This window comes from Trichomonas vaginalis, chromosome V, assembly GCF_026262505.1.
Source record: "Trichomonas vaginalis G3 chromosome V, whole genome shotgun sequence".
Classification (NCBI taxonomy): Eukaryota; Parabasalia; order Trichomonadida; family Trichomonadidae; genus Trichomonas; species Trichomonas vaginalis.
The window spans coordinates 22,717,028-22,735,521 of record NC_067207.1 but is presented as its reverse complement, the minus strand read 5'-3'; the positions used below and the strand labels follow the sequence as shown (position 1 = coordinate 22,735,521).

The 18,494-nt window shown below is 32.4% G+C and overlaps 8 protein-coding genes across 8 annotated transcripts, besides 4 other annotated features; 2 read left to right on the top strand and 6 right to left on the bottom strand.

Moving 5' to 3' along the window:
• Positions 1-137: 137 nt before the first annotated feature.
• Positions 138-166: a mobile genetic element.
• Positions 167-514: 348 nt separating this feature from the next.
• Positions 515-1,352: a mobile genetic element.
• A 215-nt stretch (positions 1,353-1,567) lies between these two features.
• On the top strand, positions 1,568-3,248 carry TVAGG3_0385440 (thioredoxin-like family; the record flags this gene model as incomplete). The annotated part of the gene is made up of 1 exon (XM_001329591.1): positions 1,571-3,169. The coding sequence occupies one exon, from the start codon at positions 1,571-1,573 to the stop codon at positions 3,167-3,169; it is 1,599 nt and encodes a 532-aa protein (XP_001329626.1).
• Positions 3,249-3,305: 57 nt separating this feature from the next.
• Positions 3,306-3,343: a mobile genetic element.
• A 1,177-nt stretch (positions 3,344-4,520) lies between these two features.
• Positions 4,521-4,557: a mobile genetic element.
• Positions 4,558-4,763: 206 nt separating this feature from the next.
• TVAGG3_0385410 (RNA polymerase II protein) lies at positions 4,764-5,241 on the bottom strand (the record flags this gene model as incomplete). Its single annotated transcript, XM_001329590.1, has 1 exon — positions 4,848-5,222. The coding sequence occupies one exon, from the start codon at positions 5,220-5,222 to the stop codon at positions 4,848-4,850; it is 375 nt and encodes a 124-aa protein (XP_001329625.1).
• Positions 5,242-5,457: 216 nt separating this feature from the next.
• On the bottom strand, positions 5,458-6,297 carry TVAGG3_0385400 (putative TM nitroreductase family; the record flags this gene model as incomplete). The annotated part of the gene is made up of 1 exon (XM_001329589.1): positions 5,495-6,295. One exon carries the CDS (start codon positions 6,293-6,295, stop codon positions 5,495-5,497), a length of 801 nt encoding a protein of 266 aa, XP_001329624.1.
• A 130-nt stretch (positions 6,298-6,427) lies between these two features.
• On the bottom strand, positions 6,428-7,179 carry TVAGG3_0385390 (uncharacterized protein; the record flags this gene model as incomplete). Its single annotated transcript, XM_001329588.2, has 1 exon — positions 6,696-7,139. The coding sequence occupies one exon, from the start codon at positions 7,137-7,139 to the stop codon at positions 6,696-6,698; it is 444 nt and encodes a 147-aa protein (XP_001329623.2).
• Positions 7,180-7,837: 658 nt separating this feature from the next.
• On the bottom strand, positions 7,838-11,605 carry TVAGG3_0385380 (YVTN repeat-like/Quinoprotein amine dehydrogenase family; the record flags this gene model as incomplete). The annotated part of the gene is made up of 1 exon (XM_001329587.1): positions 7,870-11,469. The coding sequence occupies one exon, from the start codon at positions 11,467-11,469 to the stop codon at positions 7,870-7,872; it is 3,600 nt and encodes a 1,199-aa protein (XP_001329622.1).
• Positions 11,606-11,901: 296 nt separating this feature from the next.
• Positions 11,902-14,348, bottom strand: TVAGG3_0385370 (uncharacterized protein; the record flags this gene model as incomplete). Its single annotated transcript, XM_001329586.1, has 1 exon — positions 12,066-14,348. The coding sequence occupies one exon, from the start codon at positions 14,346-14,348 to the stop codon at positions 12,066-12,068; it is 2,283 nt and encodes a 760-aa protein (XP_001329621.1).
• Positions 14,349-15,673: 1,325 nt separating this feature from the next.
• Positions 15,674-16,570, bottom strand: TVAGG3_0385360 (SNAP receptor protein; the record flags this gene model as incomplete). Its single annotated transcript, XM_001329585.1, has 1 exon — positions 15,692-16,558. One exon carries the CDS (start codon positions 16,556-16,558, stop codon positions 15,692-15,694), a length of 867 nt encoding a protein of 288 aa, XP_001329620.1.
• A 121-nt stretch (positions 16,571-16,691) lies between these two features.
• Positions 16,692-18,362, top strand: TVAGG3_0385350 (dolichyl-phosphate-mannose-protein mannosyltransferase protein; the record flags this gene model as incomplete). The annotated part of the gene is made up of 1 exon (XM_001329584.1): positions 16,699-18,156. One exon carries the CDS (start codon positions 16,699-16,701, stop codon positions 18,154-18,156), a length of 1,458 nt encoding a protein of 485 aa, XP_001329619.1.
• Between the last annotated feature and the right edge of the window lie 132 nt (positions 18,363-18,494).

Genomic DNA, 18,494 nt, shown 5'->3' with positions numbered 1-18,494 from the left:
ATTAAAAAATAAAAGTAAAAAGTATAAAGTAATCTAACCAAAAAAGATATTTAAAAGAATTTTGGAAAAAACAGAATAAGGATAATGATATTATTTTAGATACACAATCGATGTACTGAAGAATAATCCGGTAAAATGATGATATAAAATTAGATTATTTTACAAGTAGCTAAAAGAATAAAACTATAATATAAAATAAATGAAGTTTAATGAAACAATAAAGGTTAAATAAATAATAAAGATTTTTATTTTATATCAGTATTGAGAAGAAGTAACAGCTGACACTTGGTAGACAACTTCTTTATGTCTAGAAAATTCTATCTTGCCTTTTATTTTTTTCTCGCTGTGAAACGTATTCGGTCTTTTTTTTAAAAATTAATTTTTTGTTAGAGATAAGAGCTAAAACTCGGTAAACAACTTCTTTATGTCTAGAAAATTCTATCTTGCCTTTTATTTTTTTCTCGCTGTGAAACGTATTCGGTCTTTTTTTTAAAAATTAATTTTTTGTTAGAGATAAGAGCTAAAACTCGGTAAACAACTTCTTTATGTCTAGAAAATTCTATCTTGCCTTTTATTTTTTTCTCGCTGTGAAACGTATTCGGTCTTTTTTTTAAAAATTAATTTTTTGTTAGAGATAAGAGCTAAAACTCGGTAAACAACTTCTTTATGTCTAGAAAATTCTATCTTGCCTTTTATTTTTTTCTCGCTGTGAAACGTATTCGGTCTTTTTTTTAAAAATTAATTTTTTGTTAGAGATAAGAGCTAAAACTTTGCAGACAACTCCCCCATGTCTAGCAAATTTAACATTCGTCTCCCATTTTTATATATTTGGTTTAGAATGTTCGAAAATGCGTAATATGGTCATTAATATTAATTGAAAAGAACCTTGAATTAATTCAATCTGATCTCACAAAATATTTTAAATTACAAACTTTGTAGTTTGAATAGATAATTAGTATTAAACTCAAATAACTAGTTTATTTTTGAATAAAAATTATTTGAATTTATTCAATTTTGTGAATTTTCCTTCAAAAATCAAGTTTAAATATCTTATTTGCCATATAATTATAAATACAATGAAACATATTCGAAATTGAAAAGAATGACTTTTTCTGTTCTTTCAATCATTCAATTTGAATTTTGCAATATTGGATTTCTCATTAAATAGCTATTAAAAACAACAAGCAATTTAACTTACATTCAAATTTATTTGTGTTATATTCAATCTTCTCAAAACTTATAATTTTCGGCTATAGCATGATTATATGCTATATAATATAATAAACCTATAATAGTATCATTCTTTCAATTATTTGAAGAGAAAACCGAAAAAATCTATTTTCGGTCTATAACACGATTCAAAATTTTTAGAAAATCTTCCGAAATTTAATCTTCGTATATTTGGATTGCCTAGATTATTAGGGGAAAGACCTGCTGGATTTTTCAATTTACTCAAATCGCATTCAAAAATTAGATAAAAACAAAACTACGTAAATATGATTATGCCATTTTGAGAACGATTCTTCAATCTTTTTGATTTGTTTACACTGAATAATTTGACATTAATTTTATGTTCTGCTTGACTTTGATTTGCTTTTCTCAATTTCTAGCTCCTCCTCTCATAGAGCATCCTATTATCAACTTCGTTAACGGAATTGATCTTAAATCGGTCATTTTCAAGCTTAAAAAAGTCGCATTATGTGTTATCAAAGACTATGATCATAATCAGAGGAATACAGAGTTAGAAAATCTATTTTCAGCCGCTTTTATGCTGCACATTGCTACTCCGCTTGCATTTATCAAATCCGAGTCATATTTTGGAGATCAAAAACATAGAAATATCCCGAATCCGTTACTTATTATATTGGAAAGTGGCTTTGAAGTCACCCGTCTTGCTATTCCACAAGATCAAAATGTGTTATTGAAACAGCTTGAAGCATTAACATGTGAGAAAAATGAAGTCGTATCAGATGTCAAAGATTTACCACTATTCTTATCCAATCTCAACTATACTTTGATCAGTCAGTATACAGATTCAGAGCAATACAAGTCATTGTTATATCAAATAACAGAGGAATATGGTCCCTGTGATCTACTTTTTGCCAGTTCGAATGTTATGGACGAAATAGCTGGCAGTAATTATGATTTTGCTGTTTACAGGAACTCAGATGGCGTTATTGTCCCGCTTGATAAACATTTAAGCAATTTTCCATACGCTTTTGCCAAAAACAACAACGTATTCAGCGAATCCGATATCATGGATTCGGATAACTTGACAATTGGTATTGTCAGTAAGAAGATTGATCAGAAAATCCCACTCGGTATCATATTCGAAAAATTATTCAAAGATTTTCCAGATCAGAAGATCGGAATAATAACGAATTCGACAATCCCGTTTGTAGAATCCTTCTCTGATCATGATTTTAATGATTATCTCGACTTAGTCATATTCAATTACAAACAAAACATTTACTACCCAACGAAACGAATTGTTGGAGTCAAATATGGCGAGGAATGGATTAGCTGCGCTGTTTCCATAATCAAAGAAGTTCTCAAAGGAAATAAACAGCCCGAATTTAAGTCGGAAATTATTCCAACTCGCCAGTACTTCCCTTACATCAACAAGATCGTAGGACACAACTATGAAGAATTCATTAACAATAACTCGACCGATTTCAAGTTTATTGTTTATCTCAAAGAAGAAAGTGAAGAATTATTGGATTTGATATCGAACGTTGCTACGAAGATCAGAGCCAATATCACTTCTATGATTGATTTCGCATATATTGACATAACAAAGAATTTTGTCAAAAAATTACCAAAATTAATTAATATCACTAACATCTACATCTATTCCAATGAGGATAACTTGACTTATCCACTCCTCGAACGTCCGTCAGAGGAATCTTTGTATAGATTTATTAACCAATACATACCTGCTCTTGGACTTAACTGTGAAAAGATGTTCCAAGATGACGCTATATCCCTCATTCAGTTCTATACAGATAACTTGGATGGACTGGAAATCAAAGAAAAGTTATTTATCGTGGATTACTTAATGAGCTTAAGCAACGCATTGCCATCAATGAGAGTTGCTAACCGTGAACAGGTAGATGAATCAATACCAGATGGAAAAAGAATGAATCTCAGTGGTCACCTTCAGCCATAATTAATTTTTGTTTTTTAATGTAATAAATGTTTAATATCTTGTTTTTGTTATTAATATATTATGTTTCATTCTTATTTTTAACCCCAAACCTATAAAATAAATCCCAGATTTTTATTTCTTTGCATTTGAGTCGTTTTGTTGTAAACAGAAATTCGTCAAAAGTGACACCTCAGAAAAGCTAAAATATTGAATTTTTGGAACTTTTGATAGAGCACGTTTTTAAATATTAATTAAAGTAAATGTATATTTTGTAAAGATTCTTTTTAATAAAAAAATAAAATTTTGAAGAAGAACACAAAATCTTCTGAAAAATAATATCACATAAACTCATATTATTTTCTAATATATAACTATTTTATATAAAAATCAAATTCAATGATCTTAAAAGCGAAGGATAAACCTCAAAATTTACGAATATAATGAGTGGGAATATAATGCTTATCTATCATAAAACCATATGAAATATCAATTTTTGCTTTACGCCTAATTTTTGACGACAATTAGCAAAAAATGTTAAATGTTAACACTCAGTCCATTTGAATATGAAAAATAAAATTGACTTTGATTAAATGTTTTTATTTATCATGCAATTCTTCTTGCGACCAAAGATTTGAATAAAAGTTCAAAAAATAAGATAGCTTAAAAAATAATATACGGTAGTGTTTACTAATAGATGAATAGTATATAAATTCTATTAAAATGGATTTGATCCAAAAAAATATATAAAATTTGATCATAAATAAAATCGTTTTAAATTACTTCTTCATTTAAATTATAACAATTATTTTTGGTTTTATATTTTTTTGGATCAAATCCATTTTAATAGAATTTATATACTATTCATCTATTAGTAAACACTACCGTATATTATTTTTAAGCTATCTTATTTTTTGAACTTTTATTCAAATCTTTGGTCGCAAGAAGAATTGCATGATAAATAAAAACATTTAATCAAAGTCAATTTTATTTTTCATATTCAAATGGACTGAGTGTTAACATTTAACATTTTTTGCTAATTGTCGTCAAAAATTAGGCGTAAAGCAAAAATTGATATTTCATATGGTTTTATGATAGATAAGCATTATATTCCCACTCATTATATTCGTAAATTTTGAGGTTTATCCTTCGCTTTTAAGATCATTGAATTTGATTTTTATATAAAATAGTTATATATTAGAAAATAATATGAGTTTATGTGATATTATTTTTCAGAAGATTTCATTCTATATGCCTATGAAAAGTACTCTCAAAACTAACTTTTTCCTAATTATAATTAAATCTAGAATATTGTATTATGCTTAGTATTATTTCATTTTTCTCATTCAATTTAGAATTTACAAATGTCAAAAAATTGAGAGCTGTCACTTTTGATGAATTTCTGTTTATTACAGTTTAACTGAATTTTATCATTTTAGTTCTTAAGATTAATAAAAACGCTCGCTGAAAAACTGATTTATAAATGAGATGATAAAAAATATTTTGGGAATTAGAGATGTTGGCCATTGATATCACATCTTTAGTGCTCTCTAAAATATGAATCTCTACTCAAGAGCTTTGTATTCAAAGTTAGAGAAAAAAAAATATCAAATAAAGATTTTTAAAAAATCAGCACATATTTATATATTTTGCGATGTATATTTTATTTAATGTGAACATATGAAATTTATGTAAATAGGAATTAGTTCTGTGACCTCTTATCAAATGATTGGCAAGAGGAAATGAAAGAAGATTGAAGGCCAGCGATCTTAGTTTTGAGAGCTTCGATAGCAGGGTCGATAAGTTCTTTTGGATGATTGACATTTTGACTTGCTTTAACTCTAATTTTGATTAAATCTTTCGTAGGGTGTTCAATTCTATAGCCTGCAAAGAGAATACGGTTTTCTGTAAGAAGTTGATCTGTTAAAAGGTTTCCAAGTGTGTGATCTTCCTTTTGGACTGTAAATGTGTAGCAGTTATCTGATTTTTCTTCTTTAACAACAGTAACAAGCTTAGGAATTTCTTCTTCATAGCCTGGTATCTGGTTTTGGCCTCCCATTGATGGATCGTAAGCCATTTAAATTGAACTGTCACTTTTCTAATTGCTTGATCTATGCTTTTCTGTTACTCTTGATTTTCCAGCTGATTTATTGATTTGAAACGATAAAAATTAAATTCATCTTATCAATTTCGTCATTTATAAATAATTCAAAAAGTTATCAAATAAAATTTCTAAAATTACCTTTATGAGTTCTTAAAATGTATTGCTCAAGGAGAGTTAGTTTTCTATATGATGTTAAGTTCGTAAAGTTAAATCAATAAATTAATATTTTAAAAAAATACAGTAATTTATATGAAAGAAATACCATAATCTCCTTCAATATCGATATGGGATGAGTTCTTCCAGCTTCCTTTTAGCTTAAGACCCTTTGCTGCGATATCATAAGCAGCAATAAAGCAGCCAAGGTTGAAAAACTTCTCTGGAACTTCACTAACAGCGTAGAAATCTATCTTTCCATCTTTTGCAAGTACTCTCCATGTTTGCATGTTTCCAATTGAAGGAGCTCTTGTAGCAAGGGTAAGAGCGTCGCGAACCTTTCCAACTACAAACTTACTTGATTGTTCTGGCTCAATGAGTAATTGGTCAAGAGGAACTCTGTAAGAATCTGATGTTAACCAGCCTTTAAACTTGGAAATGATAGATCCTTTTGTAGATGCAATGCCTATAACAAGAGCTATAGGAGCAGAAAATTCCATTGAATGGAATGGTTTAGAGAGCTCTGTCGCTTTAACTTCATCCATTGAGTATGTTGCGAAGCAAGATGCGACACCAATGCGTTGTAAATCTATCGAAAGTTTGAATAGTCTATATGCTACTTCCATTTGGTATAAGTATTCGCGTGATTTATCATTTGGTGAGAAATAAGAGCCAATAACCCAACCAAGCTCGCCAGAAAAGTCACTTGCTCCAAGTTTATTGTCATGAAAATGGAGACGGACAGTCATATTTGTAAATTCGGATTTCGAATCCCAGTGATTGATGAGATCTGTTATTTTCTTCCACATAACCTCATCAACACCCTCCTTGGAGAAGACATGATTGCTCTTACGAGAATTTAAAAGGTCCCTAAATGATGTTTTGTCAGTCATCAATTTGGCAAAAAAGTGACGTGTCAGATTGAAAATCAGTTTCCAAATCATCAATCAAAGGATTTAAAGAGCATGAAGTGAAAAACATAGCTGTATATAAGTAACTAATATAGTATATTTTAGTCAAACAAAAAAATAATCGATGGAATAAAAATAATTATAATATTCCAACGTAATTCATGTATATAACAATTAATCTGGATGAACTCATCGCTGTATTCATCAGTAGAATCGCATTATTAGCGATTTCCTTTTCAAAAACTTCGCTAATAACGATTTCGTAAAAAAAGTCCGCAAAAAGAAAATTCGGTATGAAATGATGCACTAATGGCTAAACACGTCATGAATCGTTAATAAATATTATGGTAAATGTGACCAAATAAAATGACTCGGTTATTACTTATAATTCATCGGCATCTGGACGATCAACGCTAACTGTAAAGTCTTCAAGAATAACTGGCTTGTCAATAACTTCCATTGGCCAATTCACAAAAATTGTAGAAGGTGGCGCCCATGTCTCTTCAAAACCGAATGGAGAAATCATAGTTTTATTGAAGATTTTTTCAAAATCGTCTTCTTGGATCGTATTGGGATAACGTTTTCCTGGATGACCGTATTGAATCACATTTTCGTAACGGAAGTCGATATTCATGTTGCTTTTTGGTATGAATTTAATACAAGACTTAATCATGACATGTCTAAAGAGTGGAATGAATGAAAGCAAGATTATCCATGATATAACCCAAAAAATAGCGGTGAAAATACCAAGTTTGCGACGGCGCTCGAGTTTATATCGTTGATCTGAATATTTTGGATGAATATCATGGGGTGTTTTCAGTGCCATTATATGTCACCTTTTTGTTTCGAAATCTAAACATCATTTTATTCAGCATTATTACAGATTTTACTCTATTTCTTATCTCTGATTGACTTTGTATGGAAAAGGGATTCTTGAGTCAAAAAAAAATTAAGATGATACAAATTATAATCCGTAATGTTTTCAATTTTCAAATAAAATTGTATGTTTTACGTCAACATTATAAAAAACTATCGAAATTACAAAAACCTGATTAAATGTATCCACTATCTGTTACATTGCGTATTTAAGTGATCTATGAAAGAAAAAATGATTGATTAAATTCCAAAAAAATTTCGAAATTCAAAAAATAAATTTGAAATTATAAATTATTTTAGTCATTTTCTGTAAATCAAGATTTTTTTGGAAATTTTTTGATCAAGTAATCTAAGTAATTTTATGAATATAACTATGTTATGATGGAATATTAGGTTTTAATCGATGTAATAATTATTTTATTTTAATTATTGAGTTATATTTCATTAACAAACTATTCTATCTCTATGATTTCAACATTATAATAAGTTAGTTGACTGATTCTTAAATGTTCAATCTAATAGGGATAATTTTTTGTTTGATTTTCCTTTTATAAAGCAAATAACACTCAGCATTATATTATCCATTCTTGAGTGAACGAAAATACATTCATAAAAAGTGCTAATCGATATTTAATACAAACAGATAAATGCAATATTTTTTATTAATAATAATAACATGGTTAATTATTTCCCTTTGGTTTGATTTCACGTAACTGAAGTTGATTCTTCTTCTTTTTCATCTCATCATCCTTTACAGCCACAATTCTATTACCTTTCATATTCTTGATTGTTGGTTTCCAGTCAGGACCACTTGACATCGAAGAGTCTTCCTTCTTTGGTCTCTCTTGTTTCCTGTTCAAGTCGATACGTGGAATATCAACGTCCGGAGGCTGGTATGAAAGGGAAACAGGAGGTCTTCTGTAAGAAGGCTTGTCTCCGAGGTTTCCTGGTTCTGGAAGGTCATCGTAATCTCCAAGAGCCTTTGCAACACGTTTATTGAGTTCTTCATCGAGTGGGAATTGGTCTGCGTAAGGCATAGGTCTGTGTTGTGTAGCAGTGAATTCGAAATCTGAAAGGGATGATGTAGATTTCTCTTCCATTTGTGGGAAAGTGTCCTTCTTGCTCGATGCAACAAAGACGTAACGAGGTTCTTGAGGTTGTGGTTGTGGAGGAGGGGCTTGTGGCTGCGGTTTTGGCCTGTTCTGCCATGCATTCGGATCTATGTCCCAGACATTTCCAAATCTCATCGGGCGTGGCTGGTAACTTGGAGGTGGCGGAACATATTGATGTCGTTGACCAGCATTTGGATCGAGAGTAAGGAGTCTGACTCTTGGAGGCTCTGGAGCTGATTTCTTTGGCTTCCTGACTTTCTGTTTTGGCTTCGGTTTATGTTTCTTCTTCTTTGGAACAGGAGGCTCTGAAATTGAGGAAGAAGAAGGTGGTTCATTATCAATCTTGAACTCGCCTGATCCAGAATCAACAGGTTCTTCTGGCAATGGCTGAGGAACATCCATTACCGGAATATCTGAATCTTCTGATTCCTCTTCTGGATGCTCTTCGACAAGTGGCTTAGTTTCGAGAACCATCTTCTTAGGCTTGAGAGCTGGAATTGTGAAGTCTTCGAGCTCTAATAACTCGTTTGGAATGTTTTCTCCACAGTGGAACTTAGCGAGAGCACGTGGGATACCGCATCTCAGCCAAGGAACCATATGAGAGACCAAAACGGCAAGTAACAAGTTTGATTTAGGAAGATCTTTTGGAGATCTCTCGCCAAGCTTAATCGCGTACTCCTGAACATCTCTTAAAGCTCCTTCTCTTAGTCTATTAGTGCATTCGGCCATATAACTTGGGAAAGCTGGATCATCTTCGAAATTTCTTGATCCGTCAACATATAAAGCATAAGCTTCAGGAGAAAATGCCCTTGGACCTGCATTATTAATTTGGCTCATTGCAACCTTCTTGTTTACAAATTCTGGGAATGCAAGCAACCTTAATGTTGCATCGTTTGCATGTTTGACTCTGGCAGTCTCTTTAATGGCTGTCTGTCTCCATCTGATGAACCAGATAAGTCCAAATAGCTCTCTAAGCGGCTCTCTGATTTTTTCTGGAATTAATTTCGATCTTCCGTTGATATAAAGGGCAATGTTCTTGTAATCCGCAGCACAAAATGCTAAAGCAGTGATAACAGCAAAATCTTTCAAGTCTTCTTGTGTTCTTGGAACAATTACTTCTAATGATTCTTCAATCATGCAGAGATTTGATAATGGCATCAATCTTGGCCTTGTGCTCGTTGGCATTGAGTCAACGACTGCTGCCTTAAGCATATTTAATAATGCTTTAATGCAATTTGCTCTCATTTGGTCGTCATCAGGAGAAGCCAACTGTAAACAGTAAACGAGGGCTCTGAATATCAATTCGGGGGAGTCGGGGAACAAAGCAATGATTCTATTGAAGAGATTTAATGGATCAGATGCGATGGATTTATGTCTGGCAACGACAATGGCTCTATCGATACATCCAAGCATGATCATGAGCTCCAAAATAACTCGCATGTCGACATCAATCTCGTTTAAGTCTGTATAAGAACCTTCGAAAACCAATTTCTTGATTTTCTTAGTAATAAGAGGGAGATCAGCATTTCTACGTGCTTCTGGCTTGGACATATTCAATCGTTCTTCATCGTCATTCTTCATCCCATAGTAAAAGATCGTTGTTGGATTATTATCGAGAGAAACAACCCAATCCTTGCGATCTCCTTCTCCGCGCATGATCCAGCCGAGTATTTGGTCGCGTTGCTTCTCACCACATTCAAGTCTTTCAACGACAATATCGTAAATTGGAACTTTATGATCTGTTAACCTGAAAATGCAGCGAGCGAAGAGAAACGCATATAAATCTTCTCCATCTTCGAGTAGCTTTGTGGTCACTTCATCGAAAATCATAATCAAATGGTATCTTAATGGTGAATAAAGTGGGAAAATACGGAATAAGTCTGTTAAATAAATAAGTCTTACAAAATTCTCGATCCTTGTATATCCACATTCGCGCATTGAAGCAACTGCTGGGTCATATAATTCAGCAACATCTCCGAATGGGAAATGAAGGCTCATTAAGTTTTCAATTGTCTGTGGAATAAGGTCTGTATTAATTTTGAGAACTCTAAACTTCTCCCTTGTGTAAACTACGAAGATACTTGGATCTTTTGAGTCTCCTGTCAACATTAGAGGGACATCCTTTCCTCTTTGGAATGGAGCGAGATCGCACATCTGGTGGTGCATGTTTTTACCACTTCTTGTGATTGCACAAACTTCTCCATTTGTAGATGTGATGACGAAGAACTGTCCTGTGCAAGACCAAGCAACATTTGCAACCATAGCATTTTTAGAAGCGAATATTTCATCTATAGGAATGATTCTAATGACACGTAATTCACGAGTTAAAATTACAACAGATCTTGATACGGCAACAACAGCAATTCTGCAGCATAAACTCCAGAATATGCATGGGCCACCAGCACCTTCCATAATAGGAAGCATAACTTCGGCTCTTTCAAAAGTTGGAGTGTAAGAATATTTAAATTTGCAAATTGATACGAATAAATATAGAGTATCGAATGGTCGAGATGGAGGAAGAACTGCTGTAAGACAAACTACACCTTTTCCTTCATCAGGATTGTCGAATAAAGCAAGATCTTGGTAAGAAACAGCGGAATTTGAAGGTAATGTTGGTGCAATTGCTGGATGTAATGTGAATGATTGACGTGGTTTCATAAAACCGTGATAAGCTCTTCCTTGTTGTGTTAAATAATGATTTGCGTTGATATTGATACCAAATCGTTGGTCTGCTGTTAAATCAATCCACCATCCAATGCCATTAGGCTGTTCAGGTAGCTGCTGCCATATCCATACGGATTGATCAACAGAAACAGCCATAATTTTGCCGTTTTCACTGCAAGCTAAACCAAATACGTGTGCAGGGAAATCTGTAATTGGTTTATTCTGCAAGTTGAATATATAAGGTAAATCGTCGACTCTATTATGTGGACGAGAAATTAATAGTTTTGTTCCGTCAGGATCATAACCGTGGTCTGTTGTTTTTTCTTGTAATGTTTGAATATTACCTGCTGGAAGTGGAAAAGTAACGACATTAGCGTTAGGTTTGTTTTGATGTATCGCAAAAAGCGGAGATATTTTTGGTAAATGAAGGGATGTAGCTCCATTTGGTGAAATTACGACTCTGTCGATTTTGTAGTGAAGCATGTTGAGAGATTTTTCAATCATCCACGCATTTTCATGATAAACATAACCTTTACCCGGTTTTATACAGAAAAGCGTGCCATTTTTAGATGTAATATACATGGGCTTTCTCGTCCTGGGGACAGGTAAAGCTTCCGACGAGAGCCACATTTGATAAACGGATTTTTTTTTATTTTCATCAATAGACGAATTGCGTTGAGTTGATTCAAAAATAAATTTTGAAAATTAAACCTTTCATGAAATATATAAAGCTCCACATAAAAAAATTGAAATTTGTCAATATATATATAGAGAAAAACAGATATCTTATGCATAATGATCTTTTTTCTGTACCATTTTTGTACATAAAACTAGGCACCATATTATTTATTTAGCTTCACCTCTTGCATTTATACTTTTAACAAACACATAAACATATTCAGCTTTTTACAACAAGATATTTGGGATTTTATTCATAAAACAATACACATTATCAGTAAGCTATCTTCATGTATTACATCCGCACTCATAATAGACATATAAACATCTTAAAATAAGATAATCTTCGAAGAATCTATGCTAATTTTTAAAATTTAAAACAATATTTGATATATTTAATCTTTAAAACAACAAATGATATCTTATTTTGATTTTTCTTGTGTAATTACTTTCATTATGTAATAATTACTCAACAACTCCATTTCATTGGCCTTCTGAAGGCATAGTTCGACATTTAAGCCCAGTTTGCCAACAAGTTTTACATTGTTGATTGCAAATGATAAAAGTGTCAAAGCAAATTTCACTTTCCAAACGTTTTGACCTTTATCAATGATTTCCACGCATGTAACCATTAGTTTATCGAATGCCTTTGCAGTATCATCATTCATCATTGCAGCTATAAGTATCAACACGAAAGCGGCGATGTTTTGACCATCAATTTTATCATTTTCACCTTCAACAAGGAAATAATCAACGATAGAATTGATGTCATTCACGAAATTCTCTTCTTCAGCGAAAGCCATGCACATTATAATGGCCACATTATAGAAAAGGTTTTCCGCGCATTGTTGGTTTGCCAACAATTTCGCTTTCCATAATAATTGGCCGAATAAATGTTTAACGAAAGTTGTAATTCTAAAAATGTTTCCCCAAGCTCTCCAAGCGCAAACAATGTGCCAAATGATGGTAGATGTCAGAGGAATGGTGAATATTATGCTATCAAACATCTTGGAAAGAATCTGGTTGATACTATCGAGTTTTTGTGGACTTTCGTGTTTCATAAAAATGAAATCAGGTAATTCGGAGCCTGCAACCCAAGGCTGTTGTTGCTTATTGCAGTAAATCATCAGATGGTATATGAACAAGTTATTAAGATATAAATCAGACGGTTTGACTGAAAAATATTTCTTAATTTCTTCTGATGGATTTGATAAGCAGAAAATAAGTAGGGAAGGAGCAAGATATGGTCTGGAATCAAGTTTCATATCAATGCTTTCTATCGAAACTTCGTCGTAAATGAGTTTCTGCATCGTAATTACGCATTCTAAAAACGGAGTCTTCGCTGTCTTGGGGCATTCGTACTCCTGAGGGTTGAGATGTATTAACAATGTAAGGAAGTACTTGAGGGCTTGGTTTTCAAGGCTATTTATGAATTCGACGATTTCATTATTTAATTTTTGCCATCCTAAACCGTAGGAATCCCTTATTAGAGTGAGAAACAGCATCCATATGGGACAGAATGCAAATCTATCCGTGACAGCAGTGACAACTGGTATGACCAAGTTCAAAAAATCAAAAAATAAATCTTGTTGGAACAAAAATGTGGCGAAATCGTTATGGATATTAAGTAACTGTTGGGCATACATGGCAAAGACTTGAGCTGTATCAATGCTGATCGATTTAGTAATGGTTGTATACAGAGATATTGATAATGCTGGGTACATTAGCGTTAAATCAATGATTTTATCGGGATCAATCGTATCTGGGATCGTTGTGAGTAGGTTTTTGAGGGATTCAATGTCTTCTTTATTGAATAATATGTCGCAATCTGATCTTTTTGAATGATTTGCTAAAAATTCGGCTTTAGAGATGTATTCCTTGCATAAATCTAATGTCTTGAAGATTTCGCCTGCATGGAGCTCTCCATCTCTTTTGTCTGGGGTTTCTCCAGTTTCAAAATATTTCCTCATGCGCGGAAAATAGTCTGTAATGTAAAAAGCGTTGACAATCGTAGGGTTATTAATAAAGTCGTATACAAAGTGTATGTAAATATGCGCGAATTGCTCGAGATTGATTAAATGGAAGAAATGTGGAATTCCTAAAATTGCTGAAATGTTTGGAATAACAATTTTGAGAACATCATGATATCCACCGATTAGTGATGACGAGGAGTTCTCCATATAAATCGCTTTTTTAAGTAAATTTGATGGATATGGAATTGAGTAACCAATAAACTCGTAAAACTGTTCTATAGGGAATAATTCACGTATTTCATCCATTTCTTTTGGAAATAACATATTAGATTTTGCAATTAACGCACTAAAATGTGAATCAAGCGATAATTGTTGAATTGTATATATTGCTTTGTCATCAATAAGAGATCTTAGGAGATTTAACGCAAACTTGATTGGCCATTCATCATCAAATGGAAAATTTGCGAAAAACGAACCAGGATTCCGACTAATTATCCTTTGAGTAATAAGCTTTTCTATTTCAGTATCCTTAGTTATCACTCCTACTGCCATATGGGGCGTTCTCATGACAGCCTCGTTTAAATAATCGAGAAATAATGCTGGAGGATCTTCGGGAGTTGAACAATAAGAAACTAATTCAGTTAATATCTGTTGAGTGTTTGTATTTGGCTTAAAGAGAAGGGCTGCAAACTCGCTTGGAGGCAAGTTTTTGTTCCAACAATCTTTCAGCATTGAAAAATAATCGTCGAGAATGCCGCCTTTTGCTGAATTAGCATTTTGCTTTATTTAGAGATGCTGAAGGTGTGGCAAAGCCATTTGAGGTACGGTTAATCTGTCAGTGTTTAAATAAATGCTATATTAAAAATAATATATTATAAAATTACCTTCAATACCTGAAATGAAGAGAATTTAATCATATCTGAGAGAGTTTGATTTAAAGTTCGTTTCCCGTGAACATTTTGTTAAATGAATTTGAGCACATTTCAGATTTATTTGCAATTTTTTCCTTTACTTAAGACATATGGCACATAACAAATCATCTTGATCTCTCAGTATTTGAATTATTTGATTTTCAAAGTGTTTTTATTCACAGATTTTGCCTTTCAAATGTCATTTTCCATAATATATATACTTAATCATAGTACAAGCTATTTTCAATAACAAATTTTATAATAAAAACTTTATCATCAATTTGAATTCAAACGGTTTTTTCTATTGAAATATGAGATTTGTGATTCAATGTGATAAAATATAATGTATTTGCAAAGCCAATTCTATCAATAATAAGTCTTTGAGTCTAGATAGTAAATAATGGTTCAATTTTCCATTTTTTCATTCAAATAATTAGAAAACGAAATTCATTTTTCTCATTGCATCATGACCAAAATAGTCAAGTTCAAGGATGAAATATATAACTGCACATTACGCTGGATCGATCCAGATAGGATGGAAAAGGGAAATTCAGTCCCCAGTGTAGTTAGATATCTTAATCTTGAGAAATATACCTTTTCTCAACTTAAAAAGATATGTGATGATATATCAAGACGAAACAACATACCCTACACTCGTGAAACACGTCGTCAATTGTCAATGACAGTAACCTGGATCTGCAAACATGATGCTGCTTTTCTAGAATTCTATCTAAAAAAGCCCACTACAACGCCTGATGAAATTGAATGCCCTTATAATATTCCAAATACATTGCCTGACTTTAATATGTATGATATGTTTGACTTTTCAGAATATGAATTTCCTTTCAATTTAGTAGTTTGCTGATTGATCATGCTTATTGTTGATTAAAAAACTTTTTATACGTACATAAATTGTTTTTACATATTATAACTATATATTTGCAAAAGAATTTCGAGAATTTGATTGTAAATTTTGTTTTCTCTGCTAAATCATTCAATTCACAGATAAGAAATATGAATACAAACTAGAGTTATGTAAGGTATGCATATAATTTCTGTTTTTTTTGGCCAAATATCTTCAAAATATAAAATATTTTTATCTATTTTATATTTGTTTTATAGGATTATTATAAAAATCATCAGGATACAATAATGTTAAGTCGTTTACTTAAATAAAGCTGCAATAAAAAGAATAAATACTAAAATACCCATAATAATTGCGCAAATCCACATCTTCGATCCTTTTTGGTATTTTTCTGCTTCTTGGACTTCTTCGTGTCCCTTCTGAGCGTTTGTCAAAGCTTCTGAAATATTATAATCAATTCTATCAATAATTGTTCCTTGTTCAACGATAATTGTTGCTAGATCAGAGAAAAGCTGTTGAACTTCCCTTGCTCTTCGTACTAATTCTTCCAATTCGTTATTACTTTGTCTTTGTTGGGTTTCTAGCGTTCTCTGACTTGGTGCATCATTTCCTGTATAAAGACCTTCGAGGTCGATCAATAAATTGGTCTCATTTTTCTTCTGAGACTCACGACTGTAATATTGTGTCTGGAAAGTTGTTTGTTGCAGTTTAAACTTGTGATTTAATTTCTTATATTCATCAAAGAGAGAATGATGTATGTTTTTAACGATCATTTCTCTGTCTGGGTACTGAGGAGAGGAATATACCGTCAGAGCGTTTAAACTGTTGTTGATATCTTCCAAGATTGATGATATTTCTTGAGATGACTTACTAACATTCGCTAAAAGGTCGGTTTTGATTTCAAAATTTTGTTCTAAACATTTATTTTGAATCGGTTTCAGTTCTTTAATGCGGCTTTGGCATTCTCGCATTCTTTTCTTGATGTAGCTCGATCTCTTGAAGATTTCATCCAGTGGTGACTCAGGTTGATAAGAATGATTCAGTAATTGCGCCGTATCTGAGGATTCATTCCTTACTCGACCTGATCTAAACGTGGAACCATCTCTTGCGTTGAGAAAATCTGGTGTAATATCTTTATTTGCACCTGCGTAACCTCCTAAAAACATAAAAAAAAATTTGAGTTGTCACGTTTTGAATTTTGGAAAATAAATTGGATTTCCTTTGAAATTCATTTACAGTTCGATTATTACTCTTGTTTTATTCATTTGCTGATCAATTTTTAATTTTTTTTTCAGAAACAATTTGCATGAGTAGCGAATTTACATTTATAGACTCCGTATTAGTCGCTATCATTGCAATTGTGTCTTTGTATGTTAGATTATGGACAATTGAAAGGCCTTCAGATGTTATTTTCGATGAAGTTCATTTTGGAAATTTTTCAAAGTGGTATAATACAAAATATTTTCATTTCGACATTCACCCTCCTTTAGCAAAACTTATTATGGCATACATTGCAAAATCTGCACAATACAAAGGAGATATTCAAAGATTTTACAAGCTAGGTATACCATATGAGAAAAATGAAACGCATTACATTACACAGAGATACATACCAGCCATATTTTCCGCTGGAGTTGCCCCATTAATCTATTGTTCTCTTAGAAATTTTGCAGTTTCTCCTATTTGTGCTTTATTAGGATCAATAATGTTAGCACTAGATTCATCAATGATAGTAGAGTCCAAATTTATACTTACAGACGGTATTTTACACTTTTTCACGGCTCTTCATATTTTTGCTTTTTCTTTATTCCTTCGGACTGAAGACAATTTTCATGTACTACTAGCAGGTATCACACTTGGCTGCGCGTCATCCTGCAAATTTACAGCGCTTGGCTTATTTGCTTTAGATGGAATTTCTCAAATCTTTTGGATTCTCATTAAGCGACCAGACATAGTAGCAATCATAAGTAGAGCCACTCTGCTTCTCGCTCCTGCCGCTTTCGTCTTTTTCTTCTCATTTGTCCTTCATTTTGCATTATGTCCTTTTGCAGGCAAAAACGCGCATTATTTGGAAGGTCCAGATAAGAATACAGTGTTTGACTTCAACAAAGTTAATACTTCTTATTGGGGAAACAGATTAATTAACTCTCCTTTACTTTTAAGGACATATCGATGGATAAAGGTCATGCATAGGATCAATTTCAGATCAAACATACCTCATCCTTGGCAATCGTATCCAGAATATTGGCCATTTATGACAGATAAACAAATTTTATTTTATTCAAAGGAAAGTCATCGAAGAATCACATGTACAGGACTTCCTGCTTCTTACTGGCCATCTACAGCTGGAGTTATTCTAGTTCCTTTCTTGTTTTTGATAAGATTTGCTGATTGGAGAGATTTATTATTCACTTTTGGATGGGCTGTATCGTATTTCCCATTTATTATGGTACCTAGAACAATGTTCAACTACCATTATTTGATTCCTCTTGAATTTGCATGCGCAAATTTCGGAATATTGATTGAAAACGTTTTTTCACGGAGAAATTCAATGAGAGGATTCGCAGCTACCTTCTTTATAATCACAGTAATACTCTGTTATTGGTTCTTTTGTCCAATTGTTTACGGAACTTTTGCAAAAGATGCTATCAACGCAAGGAGATGGCTTCATCAATGGAATGATGGCTTTAAACCAGCGTTGAAGTACTTTAATCGCGTTATGTACAAAACTGCATTGATGAGGACTCAACTTCCAAAATATTAGATTTTATTTTTTATTTTTTATTTAATAAATGTTTTTGTATTAGATTATTCTACCGAAAATTAACATTATTTTTGATTGAATTCAAATTTGCTTGAATTGATGTATGTAATTATAATTTTTGTTATTTCAGTCAAAAGATTCTTCAAGCCAGATGCACAATATCTATGCAGCCCATATGCTAGGAGAGTGTGGCTTCTAGCGATATTAGTTATTCGTAATTGCCCTAGTGGACTATTGTACTACTCTATGAGCCATTGAGGGTCAATATTCATTACGAAATCTCTCATTCGACGAGAATTTTCGTAATGAACATTGCCTTAATGTACGCTTTTCTGGTT